At 47.9% G+C, this 13,904-nt stretch overlaps 1 protein-coding gene across 1 annotated transcript in view; it reads left to right on the top strand.

Annotated features, from left to right (window-relative positions):
- The window catches only part of NBEAL2 (neurobeachin like 2), a 216,620-nt gene that overhangs the window by 140,802 nt on the left and 61,914 nt on the right, over positions 1-13,904 (top strand). Inside the window, exons 16-22 of the mRNA XM_083703871.1 lie at positions 392-524; positions 2,345-2,464; positions 6,775-7,185; positions 8,101-8,193; positions 11,019-11,199; positions 11,531-11,664; positions 12,306-12,465. Coding sequence (XP_083559997.1) covers positions 392-524; positions 2,345-2,464; positions 6,775-7,185; positions 8,101-8,193; positions 11,019-11,199; positions 11,531-11,664; positions 12,306-12,465 — 1,232 coding nt within the window. The remainder of the gene's footprint in view (positions 1-391; positions 525-2,344; positions 2,465-6,774; positions 7,186-8,100; positions 8,194-11,018; positions 11,200-11,530; positions 11,665-12,305; positions 12,466-13,904) is intronic.

The raw sequence follows: 13,904 nt of genomic DNA, 5'->3' as shown, positions 1-13,904 counted from the left end.
AAGAACTTTGCTTCAGGATGAGAAGAGAAATTGTGCTCCAACGGCACGGCGGCAGCAGGAGGCTCCATTAGCTAAAGTGGTGCTTCAGGTTAAGAACAGTTTTAGGTTAAGACCAGACCTCCGGAACGAATTAAATACTTAACCCAAGGTACCACTGTATTAAGCTGTAACTTAAAATGGTGTAGGTTTCATTTTATCTTATATTTTGGAAATGTACATCCAGATTTTTTTTCCCTTTAATTTTTTTAGGGCCCCAAGAGAGTGGGGCCCTAAGCTATATCTCGTTTAGCTTATACGTAAATCCGGCACTGGGTCTCAGTATGGCTCCTGTGAGCAAGGGAGAAATCCATCCGGCCAGCTTGTAACCTACCCTGTCCTTCGACCCCACCAGCTTCTTCACCACCAACGGAACGGGCTTTGAGGCCTTCTTCACAGCCGACGGGACGCTGGTGGTGGCTGTCTGCACCAAAAAGGAATACATGACGGTGGCCCTGCAAGAGTTTCCGTTCAACGATGCAGCCTGGGTGAGTAAGGGGCTGGAGCAGACCTGGCTGCAACTAGATCCCTTGGCGCCCTTAATCCTGCCTCTGTGCCCCTATTGGGATTATCGGTGTAAATGTGAGATACGTTCCGCTGCAAATGATAGCCATGAAGAAGCTGAGCTTTGTTGTTCTTGGTGTTGTCAGAGCAAAGCAGAAGTACCTAGTTTTTAGAGGAGGAAAACAAGAAAAAAAATATTTTGAATCAAATATTGGAAGAGTGAGGGAGGGAAGGAAGGAAGAGAAAGGGAAAGCTCACATTTGTGTGTGCTTGTGGCAGGCAGCTGCCTTGCCTCGCCTCTGAGGTAACGCCCAAACCAGAGCAAAAAGATGAGGACGAGACGCCGGGATCGGAGCCATGTAAGCGGCGCTCCCTTTGCTTGAATTACAGTCAGCTGGGAGGAGGGGCGGAAGGGGTTGCTGTCCGTCCCTCCTTCCGGCTCATTGTAAAGCAAGCAGAGCAAGAGCCGCTGACACGCTCTGCGCGGCTCTCGCTTTAAAGCAAGAAAAGCGAGAGCTGCGCAGAGCGTGTCAGCGGCTCTTGCTCTGCTGGCTTCACAGCGAGCGACGGACAGGAGCCATGGCTCCAGCTGTGGAGGCATTCCTCAGCGAGCGACTGCAGCGGAAGCCAAGGGATCCCTCTGCCGCCCAGTGCATTCGCTCCATAAGACGCACAGACATTCCCCCTTACTTTTTTTGGGGGGGGAGTGCACCTTTTATGAGAGCCAGTGTGGTGGTGGTGCTGTTGTTTAGTTGTGTCCGACTCTTCATGACCCCCTGGACCAGAGCACATCAGGCACTCCTGTCTTCCACTGCCTCCCGCAGTTTGGTCAAACTCATGCTGGTAGCTTCCAGAACACTGCCCCACCATCTCGTCCTCTGTCGTCCCCTTCTCCTTGTGCCCTCCATCTTTCAGGGTCTTTTCCAGGGAGTCTTCTCTTCTCATGAGGTGGCCAAAGTCTTGGAGCCTCAGCTTCAGGATCTGTCCTTCCAGTGAGCACTCAGGGCTGATTTCCTTCAGAATGGAGAGGTTTGATCTTCTTGCAGTCCATGGGACTCTCAAGAGTCTACTCCAGCACCATAGGCAGCAGAAATACAGACACACGCCGAGAGAGAGAGAGAGAGAGAGAGAGAGAGAGAGACACAATCTCACTCTGAGTCAAGATCGAATTATCTGGACCACGCATGTTACTCTGGTCAGCTTTGAAGCCTGTAGGTTATAGACAGGTTGTAAATTGGTTGAGCAACAAAAAATGAACTGTAGTCAATAATTTCAGAACATGGCTATAGGCCTTCCCCTGGCTAAACTGAGGTTTGGGATTTTTTGCATAAGATAGAAGGAAATTCAGATCAATTGCACTGAAAAAAACAAACAAACCCAAAACATAGCTTTGTGACGCTTATTCTCTATGGGAGCCAGTGTGGTGTAGTGGTTATGAGTGGTGGACTCATAATCTGGTGAACTGGGTTCGCTTCCCCGCTCCTCCACCTGCAGCTGCTGAGTGACCTTGGGCCAGTCACACTTCTCTGAAGTCTCTCAGCCCCACTCATCTCAGAGTGTTTGTTGTAGGGGAGGAAGGGAAAGGAGAATGTTAGCCGCTTTGAGACTCCTTCGGGTAGTGATAAAGCGGGATATCAAATCCAAACTCTCCTTCTCTTCTTATGGAGCGAAAAATACGGTAAGTTTGAGAACCAAGATACCAGTGTACTCAACTGCGCAGGTGCTGTTTGAGCGGAATATGTTGCTCGATGGACCCATAAACGCCTCCTTCTTCTCTCCCCCCCCCCCCAAATAAAAACAACAGCACTGTGTCGATGTCGTCCACATCACGGGCCGCCGTCCCTTCGGCCAGAACCTCGTGAACATCTACGTGGACGGGGAACTCCGGAAGACGGCTCAACTGCGGTTCCCCTCCCTGGGCGAGGTAGAGGCTCTTCCCGCAACCCCTCCTGCTTTGAGGGAACCGTAATTATGTCGGTCGGGGAGGGGGGGACGACAACATATTAAGACTGTAACCAATAAACTGAAACTGACACAGGGACAAACAGAAGAAGACGCCTTCACCCTGGTGTGGCTCCCCTTCATCACATACACAGCCCAACAAGACATTGACAAAAATCCACCAACAGCATACAAATCAATATGGCGAACCTGATCCAGAACACCCACCCACCCCACTCACCAGTGGCGTAGCATGGGGGGTGCAGGGGGTGCCGGGCGCAACATCTGGGGGGGGCACGCTCGCCACCTCCGGAGTCGCCGAAGAGCCTCAGGCGCAGGCTGTAGCAGAGCCCCATGTCTCACGGAACCGACGAGCTGTGCGCGCGTCCGGGCTGAAGGCGTCCGGCAGGCAGTGGCTCTCAGCGCTCGCCGCGGTCCCCGCACGTCAGGGCCGCGGAGGGCGCGCCAGGCAGCCCCTCCTCACAGCCCCACCGCTGCTGCTGCAGCTGCTAGGCCATGTTGCATTTTCCTCGCCTCTCTGCCCTCCTCCTCCTCCGGGCAAGCGGCGTCGTTTGGGCGGCAGTGCCAGCGGCAACTCGCCTCAGATCACCTGACACGGACCCGCCGCCGCCGCCGTGGCTACCTTACCGTGAATACCCCAGCCCAGGCAGCAGCAAGAAGAAGCTGGCAGCGGCGGCAGGTTAGGGGTTAGGGGCGCAAATTACTTGCCTTGCCCCGGGTGCTGACAACCCACGCTACGCCACTGCCACTCACACACGAAAACAAAGATCACCACTGCCAACCACAAATGAACACCCACAGCCTAGGCCAACCCCAACCTCTCTCACCACCAAAGGAACACAAGAGAACAGCAGAGAACGTGCACAAGCAACGCTGACACAAAACCCCACATATATTAAGTAAAATAGAAACATCCCCCCCTCACCCCACCCCACGCTCACCCATCTCTTTCCCCCTTTTCTTCATAATGTCTCAACAAATGAAACTAATTTGTAAAAATGTTACATGGTAAAAATACAAGAGAGAAACATTACGCATACTTTTGTAAATCAAGAAAATCTTTAATAAAAATACATTAAAAAAAACAGCAACATATTAAGACTGTCCTTGGAAAGAGTAGAGGAAGCAAACCCCAGGAGAAAGGGGGGCAAAAAAACAGGCAGTGGCTCCTGGCAGGGTGAATAAAAATCAAGGAATTTTTTTATTTTTAAAAAACGGATTTTTTTAATATTTAAATCGGATTTTTTTTATTTAAATTGGATTTTTAAAATAAAATGCTTTTGGAGGAAAAATCTTTCTAAAGTTAGTTTTCTATTTAAGTTACGGTACATTCTAGTCCAAAGGCTATTCATCAGGAAATAAGGATTTGTTTTAAGCTTTTAATGTGTGCTAAAACTCAGTCTAAGTTTTGTTCTTTAAAAAAATCACATTTAACCACATCAGTTAACAAACATGGATACGTATGCTATGATGTTATTGTTTTAGTTAAATAAATTGTTTAAATTGTTATTAAGGAAACAATTATAATCAAGTACAGCAGAAAAGGTGTCCGAATATAAACAGTTAAACTTATTAAACCTCACCATAATTTCATAGCTATCTGTCTGTGTATTTCTAACAGTAAAACCAAATCTGTAATATTTGATATAACTGTAAAAACTACTCTGAAAATTTATTATTCCATAAAATGAAACTTTTGTCTCATCGTAAATATTAAGATTATACCAGCAAGAATGAGTCTTTCTGGTAAAAAAAAAAATGATTTAAATCAAGCCTTACTGACTAGTGATTTAAATCGTGATTTACATCAAATCCACCCTGGCTCCTGGCGAGGGAATAAAGTTTCTGAGCTGATGGTGGGGCCAGGTAAAAATGAAAGATGTTGCAGGATCGAGGGAAAGCTCCGTGCCAGAGCTGCTGGAGAAGTCTTGCAAGTCAAAGTGGGGTGCACTGGGTTGGGTGAAGCAATGGTCTGACTTCTGTGTAAGGCGCTGTCCCTGCCATTCAGGACCCCCAAAAAAGGCTGGGAAAGGAGGGGGCCCAGTATTTGGGGTCCGGTGTTGCGCCACCGAGTCTGGTTCATTTAATCCAGCTTGCAAGGAACAGGTTTGATGTTCCCTGCTGTTGTCGTAAGCCCAGCAAAGCGTGTTGTTGATTTTCCCTAGTTTTGATGGGCGTTTGCAATTGCGGGGAACGCAACCACAGCTGCTTGAGCTGGGACTAATGGGAATTGTAGTCCACGAGGGCAGCGGGAAGCAGGGTGGATTTGATTTAAGTCAAATCGATTTAAATCACTACCCAGTAAGACTTGATTTTCTTACAGAAGGATTCATCCTTGCTGGTATAATCTACAGAAGTACTCATCCTTGCTGGTATAACCTTAGTATTTACTACCAGATAAAGGTTTCATTTTTGGAATAACAAACTTGCACAATGATTACACAAAGATCCCAAGATTTACCCAGTAAGATTTGATTAAATCGATTTAAATCACTAGCCAGTAAGACTACATTTTCTTACAGAAGGACTCATTCTGTAATCGTAGTATTTACAACCAGATAAAGGTTTCATTTTTGGAATAACAAACCTGCACAATGATTACACAAAGATCCCAAGACTTGTGGAGTATTCTGCTCACAAGGCTGCACTTTCATTTTTACTGCTTCACACCTGACTGCCATATTTTTTGCCCCATAGGGCGCACCTAGTTTTTTTGGGGGGAAATAAAGAAAAAAAATTATTTCCCCCCCCCCCCAGGCATGGGGCTGGGACGGGGGAAGCCCGAGCTTCCCCAGCCCCCAGAACAGGCACCTCTCCGCAAGCCTAGGGAGCCCGGCGCGCCCCAGGCTTTGAGCTTCGCGCAGCTCTCCGCAAGCCATGGGAGAGCTGCGCAAAGTTGCGGAGAGCTGCCTGCAGGCTTCGGGCTTTGCACAGCTCTCCCCAGGCTTCGGGATGCAGGCAGCTCTCCACAAGCCTTGGGAGAGCTGTGCAACTTCACGCCATGCTCCCACGGCTTGCGGATAGCTTCCTGAAGCCTGGAGAGCGAGAGGGGTCGGTGTGCCCCAACCCCTCTCGCTCTCCAGGCTTCAGCGAAAGCCTGCATTCGCCCCATAGGATGCACAAACATTTCCCCTTCATTTTTGGAGGGGGAAAAGTACGTCCTATAGGGCGAAAAATACGGTACTTGTGCAGACCTAATCCACTCCAAACAATCTATTAATTGAACCTCTTGGAACTTGGCATTTAAGAGGTAAGGGGTTGATTCTGTGTACAACGGAACAATGGGATTAAGGTTTCTTCCTCAACACTCTATGTTTATTTTATAACATTTTTCCTGTGAATAAAAGGCATGTTACTTATCCAGACACAAATTCACCCTTTTGAGTACTGCAAAAACAAGCATCCGTGATAATACCTTCTCGTTAGAAAAAACTGCCCCAAATAATCTTACAGAAACCTGTGGAAGAGCATGACATTTCTCCTCCAAAAGCATTTTATTTTATTTTTATTTATTTTATAAATGTTACAAAAAAATTGAAAAGAAATAGAAACAGTACATAACCGTACATAAAAACATTTATCTACACAATTTTTCAGAATGCAGACTAGAAAAGAAGACGAAAAACAAAAGAAAGAAAAGAATAAAGAGAAAAAATACTTTTCATAATCAATAATTCCAAATTCATACTTCAAACATTACAATATATAAATCCTAGTTAAAATATTATGAAAGACTTCCACCGCATTCACCCCGTGTCTCTTGGTTATCTAATTCACCTTTACATCTGTTCTTCAGTCACTTCCTTTCCTTAAATTCTTTCGTAGTCCATCTAATCTGTGTGTTCTCTGTATTCTTCACAAGGTTAGTCTAAGCACAGCCAAACATTCGTTTTTTATTTTTAAAAAATCAGATTTAAATCCAATTTATTTTTTAAAATCATTGATTTTTATCCACCCGGGGGGGGGGGGGAGCTGATGTAACCCTGCAAACGCTCCCCTCAGCCCCCCAGCAGATGTGTGGGGAGTTTGCGGGGGGCGCTTTTTCTAGCCTTGCAGACCCCACAACTTCGCTGCGCCAGCCTCAAACTCCCCGTGCTTTGGTTAGAGACCCTGGCCCGGCTCAAAGAAAACAACCTTGCCCGGCTGTAGAGTGGGCATAGGCAAAAAGTCTGGGTAGCTGGCCACCGCGTTTGCAACGAGGCTGGAGCAAAAATGATGCTCCACGTGCAAATACACCTATTTATTTTATTTTTTGCAAATCTTTTCTCCTAGTCCTTCACCTCCTGCTGCATCGGCTCAGCCGGCCACCGGACCACCACCACCTCCGCCGTCCACCCCTCCCCGTCCCACTCGCCGGACCTGGGCTTCCCATCCCACCCCTCCCTCAACCGCTCCCAATCTTTCCCGGCCTCCCTGGCCCCCCACGCCTGGACGCCCATCCCCCCGCAGCCCCCCCGGGAAGGCGTGGTTTCGGTCACGGTGGCCGGCAGCCAGGACACGGAGTGGGGGGTTCCCACCTCCCTAGAGGGTCACCTGGGCTCCGTCTCCATCTTCTACGAAGTCCTCCAGCCTGCTCAAGTGAAGGCGCTCTACTCCTCGGGACCAAATGTGACGTCGCCCTTTAAGCCGGAAGGGGATTTCCTGGAGCTCGGCAGCAAATTGCTGCTGTATTACACACCACAGGTGAGCATCAAGGCAGGAGCATCCCTCAGCCCTCTCTAAGAAGCGACAAGTCCCAAGGTGCGCAGCCTGGGAGTCATTTTGGACTCACAGCTGTCCATGGAGGCGCAGGTCAGTTCTGTGTCCAGGGCAGCTGTCTACCAGCTCCATCTGGTACGCTGGATGAGACCCTTCCTGCCAGCAGACTGTCTCGCCAGAGTGGTGCATGCTCTGGTTATCTCCTGCTTGGACTACTGCCATGCGCTTTACATGGGGCTACCTTTGAAGGTGTCCCGGAAACTACAACTAATCCAGAATGCGGCAGCTAGACTGGTGAGTGGGAGCAGCCACTGAGACCGTATAACACTGGTCCTGAAACACCAACATTGGCGCCCAGGATGTTTCCAGGCACAATTCAAAGTGTTGGTGCTGACCTTGAAAGCCATAAACGGCCTTGGTCCAGTATACCTGAAATAGCATCTCCACCCTCATCATTCAGCCTGGACACTGAGGTCCTGCTCCGAGGGCCTTCTGGCGGTTCACTCCCTGTGAGAAGTGGGGTTACAGGGAACCAGGCAGAGGGCCTTCTCGGTGGTGGCGCCCACCCTGTGGAACACCCTCCCATCAGATGTCAAGGAAATAAACAACTATCTGACTTTTAGAAGACATCTGAAGGCAGCCCTGTTTAGGGAAGCTTTTAATATTTGATGAGTTGTTTTATTTTAATATTTTGCTGGAAGCTGCCCAGAGTGGCTGGGGAAACCCAGCCAGCTGGGCAGAGTATAAATCATATATTATTATTATTATTATTATTATTATTATTATTATTATTATTTCACATGCTTGGACGTGTCCTCTTTCACCAAGCCTGTGAGTTCCCCAAACCGAGAGCTTTATACTTAAATTTCCACTTCCCCTTCCTCTTGTGTGACTTTCTAGGCCTGCAAGAACAACATCTGCCTGGACCTTTCCCCGAACCACTTCTTTGACGGGAGGCTGACTGGACACAAAGTGGTGAACTGGGATGTCAAGGTACGGGCGTCGTGACGCAGCAGCCCTTGGGCGGGTCACCTTTTGACTCCGTTCTAGGTCTATGGGCACGGTCAGAAAGGTGGGCCCTGGGGGGCAGAATTTTCAGGGAGCTTAATTTGCAGAGAAGACCGGAGTGCATTGGTTTGCACCAGTTGCTTGTTTCCCTCAGAGTAGTCCCATTGCAATTGCTGCATATGCATTCATTGTGCGTTGCTTCCTGTCACTGCAGAGCCCATTGCTTTTTAAAGAAATCCTACTGTAGCCTTATTAGACTTTACCGATAGGTAGGGTGAGCATTGCTCCCAAACATCATTAAGTTTATTTCACGCAGAGAAGCTTTCAGAACCTATTGAATTAAGTAGAATAGGAAATATCTCTGCACATCATACCAATACTCTCTGTACTGAGAAATGCAAACTGACAGGATGCTCCTTTGGGGGTGAGGGTCAAACTTGCAGCGCCTGCTGTGGCTGTAGAGACTGATATGGGAGAGACATGTTTCGTTGCAGCCAGGGCAGAGCCAGGTTGTGCTGCTGCAGATACACCACGGCACTTCTTCTCTCTGCTCTCCTCCCAGCAGTCATTCCTCCTCTGGTTACTGCTATAAATGCATGACCTGTCTGCTTGTCTCCAGGCACTGCAGTCGTCTGCAAGGGATTCCCACAGGGTGAGGTTGATGTGAGGTTGATGTTTCCAGCTTTCGTGTCACATTTGCAGACATATTTGTAGTGCAGAGTTGGTCCGCCCACAGGCCTGGTGCCTGAAGCAGGTGTGAGGAGCTCGTCCTACACTCGAGTAGGACCCTGGTAGAGACACATGCCTGACTGGCATGCTCCCTGACTCCTGGTCGATCGTTCAGGATCTTCAAAAGCTTTCTTCAGCCCGAACACCACAGCGACCGATGCCAACAGACACCGGCACACTTAGGGATCCGCAGAGTCTTCTCAGTTTGCGTAACAGACCTCAGCAACTCAGCATTTTGGCTAATCTACTTTATTTACATACAAACACACACGGAGCACTGCAACATGGCTCCCTCTCTCTCTAGCATCAGACGGCAAAGAGAAAAAGAACAAAGGACAATAGTCCCACTTCACGGAACACAGGAACACAAACATCCTGTCTCCGTCATTTCCCACTCTGTGGAGTCAAAACACACACCGTCATGTAATAGACAACAATCCCATGACTGCAATCATGGAGCAGGAATTCTAACAGCCAGCTCCGCATAGAGCACATCCTTGGGGATCGTGCCATCTTCCATTCTGTGGATATGGCCAAGCCATTGTAGAGGCACCATTGATAAAAACCATCGAGGACGACTAGCCATGATAACTACCTTCTGCTACCAGTGTTGGAGGCAGTATGCCTGGAAACCTCAGCTGGCGACAGAGCATTGCTATGCCCAGGAGCTGCTTGTGGGCTTCCAATGGGCACCTGGTTGCCACTGGGTTAGGTGAGCCCAGCGAGGTTCTTCTTGGGCTCTTATGTAAAGCAAGAATGAGGACCCCATGGCCCTGTAGAACTTGATACACTCCAGCTTCCATCAACACCTACAAGTACGGCCAAGGATCAGAGATCATTGAAGTTTATGTATTATTTATTTATATTTATCTCTCACCTAATCAGTTAGATGCTGGCCCCTGTCCTTCAAGCAATGAAGACCAGCTTCATAACCCACCCCCAGGAAAACTGGTTCTTGGCACCTTTCTGTTGTTGTTTTTTAAAAAAATATTTATTAAAATTTCAAAAAATTACAAAAGTAAGAAAATAATAATAATAAAACAAAAAATTACAAAAAACTGAAAAATAAAAACAATTAAAAACAAATCAATTTTTCCATAACTTATCTTTCATTTACTTGTTTCCTTGACCTCCTCACACCTCCCTTTTTTGTATTAATTCAGCAAATCCTTTCCATCTTTGTTTTTATCTTAATCATTTGTCTTAATATATTGTAACTTTACATTCTCACCTGTTGACAACCCATTTTTACATACTCCTTTATAACATTACTGCTAAAACCACATAACTTCATTCCAGCATCCTTCTAACATTCCTTAATTTTACAATGTTTCTGTAGATAGTCTTTAAATTTCTTCCAACTTTCTTCTACCGATTCTTCTCCCTGGTCTCGGATTCTGCCAGTCATTTCCGCCAGTTCCATATAGTCCATCACCTTCATCTGCCATTCTTCCCGGGTGGGTAGATCTTGTGTCTTCCAATACTTTGCGATGAGTATTCTTGCTGCTGCTGTAGCATACATAAAAAAGGTAATATCCTTCTTTGACACCAATTGGCCGACCATGCCCAGGAGAAAGGCCTCTGGTTTCTTCGGAAAGGTATATTTAAATACCTTTTTCATTTCATTATAGATCATCTCCCAGAAAGCCTTAATCCTTGGGCACGTCCACCAAAGGTGAAAGAATGTACCTTCAGTCTCTTTACATTTCCAACATTTATTATCGGGCAAATGATATATTTTTGCGAGCTTGACTGGTGTCATGTACCACCTGTATATCATTTTCATTATATTCTCTCTTAAGGCATTACATGCCGTAAACTTCATACCTGTGGTCCATAACTGTTCCCAGTCAGCCAGCATAATGTTGTGTCCAACATCTTGTGCCCATTTTATCATAGCTGATTTCACCGTTTCATCCTTCCTGGCACCTTTCTGTCTCATGAGACATTGGAGTCCACCTTCTGGGGTGAAGTCAAATCGCTGCACTAGCAGGGCTTGGGAGACCACATCTTGGTTTGGAAACCAGCCAGCCTGGGGGAGAGCCCTCCGATGGTCTCACAGGGCTTTATGGTTCTTTCAGGACGTGGTGAATTGCGTCGGTGGAATGGGCGTGCTGCTCCCCCTCTTGGACCAGGTGGCGTCTCAGAGGAAAGAGTCAGAAGACCACCAGGAAACCCACGACTTGGTGGGCCCAGAGTTGACCTCTTCTTGCAACGCCCAGGGCATGGTCATCCCGCTGGGGAAATCTTCTGGTTATCGAGGTATCCAGGCTGAATTTTGTGTCAACCTGTTTGTTTGTTTGTTTATTGTCAGCCTCTGTTGAACATCACTGGTCACTTCCCCACACTGCTCTATAAAGGCTCATTTTAAATTATTGCTTTTAATGAATATTAAAGCTTTGTGGCAGAGGTTTTCAACCTCTTTGAGTCCATGGCTCTTTGGACCAACTACAGTGGTGCCTCGGGTTAAGAACTTTATTCGTTCCGGAGGTCCGTTCTTAACCTGAAACTGTTAGCTCCTGCCAGCCCTCCCTCTCCCATGGGTCAAAGATCCTTTCCTTCAAAACAGTTTTCTTTCCCCCTCCACCCACAGAAGGTAGACTGGAAAGGAACGGGGTAGCTGCATTCCTGCTGCTGATTAAGAATTTCATCCACTGTCACCCAGTCAACCAGGAGAGTCTGGTCCAATGCCAGGGGCCAGCCATCATCGGAGCGCTTCTTCAGAAGGTAAGCGATTCCATGCTGGTGCCAGGCTTGGTCAGATTGATCAGGGTATCTGACTTTTCCAGGTGAAATGTGTTGGCATTTTGCATTTTGGTTAAAGGGGGAAATACGAGCTGTAATAAAAGGGAGAATTCCCTAGATGCCAGGGTCCAGGTTTGGGGCAAGTACTCTTTGGTGAGAGAATCCCAGCAGAGATTTAATATCGCAAAAGGTTCAACAAAGCGTAGCGTCTCAATATAGGCTGCTAGACCTTCAAATCTCCCCTTCTCACCTGCTTCCAAAGTTCCCCACTTCCTTTTGCATGGAAAGAGACCACACATTTGGTGAGTTAAAAGTGGTTTACTTACAAACTCTTTGAAGGTCAGGTTTATGTGCTTCTCAGTACAGCAGCGAGAAAACACAGGCAGTGTAATTTAGGTTCCCAAGTGGTCAATGTATCTAAATTATTTGTATAGAAAGACAAAGATGGCTTGCTTATAAACCACACAGTCTAAGTTTGGAGCGTCCAGCTTAGACTTCTATATTGTTGGGTTCGCAGGGTGGAATGGAAGAACAAAGGGGGAGGGCTAAGTGAAGAACGAAGTGGGTCCTGGCTGCACCTCTCTTTGACCAGGCAGCCATGATTTATCTTTTCTGCATTGCAGGTCTCCAGCCAGACGATGGACATGAATGTTCTGATGGCTTCTCAAATCCTCATGGAGCAAGTGGCCGCGGAAGGACACAACTTTCTGCTGCACCTCTTGTACCAGTTCCTGCTCTTTGACTTCCGGATCTGGAGCAACAGCGACTTTGCCGTCCGATTGGGTGAGCTTAGACCAGCCCTTGCAGCCCCAGGGACGGACAGGTGGCGTGGTTGAAGCTGTGCGTCCGCACTCGAGTGCTCCTGCTGGTTCAGGGTGTTGTCACCCCAACCCAGTAGAAGGGTGTTTGTGTGGTTGTGTTACGACAGGCTGCAGTTCAGTGGTAGAGCGCTTGATTCTCGTTCAGAAGGTGCCTGGTTCAGTGCCTGGAAACGCCTGGGGGAGACCCTTGCCGTTAAATTCTGGTGAACCACTACCAGCCCGCGTAGAAAATTTTGAGCTTGATGCACCATTGTTCTGGCTTGGTATACAGCACCTTCCTATAGGGCACTGGTTCTCTTCACTGTAGTATAGGATGGCATCAAGATTATTATTAATAATAATAATAATAATAATAATAATAATAATAATAATTTATTATTTACAGTGGTACCTTGGGATGCGAACGGGATCCGTTCCGGAGCCCCATTCGCATCCCGAACGGAACGCAAGATGTGATTGCGCATCTGCGTGGGTTGCGTTTCGCCGCTACCACGCATGCGCGTAATTGCATTGTGAGTGTCTGCGCATGCGCGAGCGGCGAAACCCGGAAGTAACACGCTCCGTTACTTCCGGGTTGCCGCGGAGCTCAACTCGAACGTGCTCAACCCGAAGCACATTCAACTCGAGGTATGACTGTATACCCATCTGGCTGGGTTTCCCCAGCCACTCTGGGCAGCTTTCAACAAAATATTAAAATACAATAGTCTGTTAAACATTAAAAGCTTCCCTAAACAGGGCTGCCTTCAGGCGTCTTCTAAAAGTCTGGTAGTTGTTGTTCTCTTTGACATCTGGTGGGAGGGCGTTCCACAGGGTGGGCGCCACCACCGAGAAGGCCCTCTGCCTGGTTCCCTGTAACTTGGCTTCTCGTAGCGAGGGAACCGCCAGAAGGCCCTAGGCACTGGACCTCAGCGTCCAGGCAGAACGATGGGGGTGGAGACGCTCCTTCAGGTATACTGGACTGAGGCCATTTAGGGCTTTAAAAGTCAGCAACTCTACAATTCTATTATTCTATCTGCTTTGGCATGCGGGAGGTCCCCGGTTCAATCCCTGACATTCCCAGGTAGAGCTGCAAGGTAGAGTCCCTGCCTGCAGCCCCAGAGAATCTCAGCTGCCGTTCAGTGTAGACAAGCCTGAGTTAGTTGGACCAGTGATCTGACTTGGCATAGGCAGCTTCCGATGTTCTTGTGGCGAGATTGAAAGTGGCCTCCATGTGGCTCGACACCTGTAATGCCAGGAAACCTTTGGGCAGGTGTTGCGCACACATGGCGCCAGAAAACCTGCCAACTTTGATCTGAGATTAGGTAGCCTGTTTCTCACCTGTGCCGGGCTCTCCTCCCTCATTTTCCAGGGACGCAGATGATACTGTGGTCTAAACCACTGAGCCTCTTGCGCTTGCCGATC

Source organism: Podarcis gaigeae (genome assembly GCF_964106915.1).
Source record: "Podarcis gaigeae genome assembly, chromosome: 12".
Classification (NCBI taxonomy): domain Eukaryota; kingdom Metazoa; phylum Chordata; class Lepidosauria; order Squamata; family Lacertidae; genus Podarcis; species Podarcis gaigeae.
This window is presented reverse-complemented; position numbering and strand designations above follow the sequence as displayed.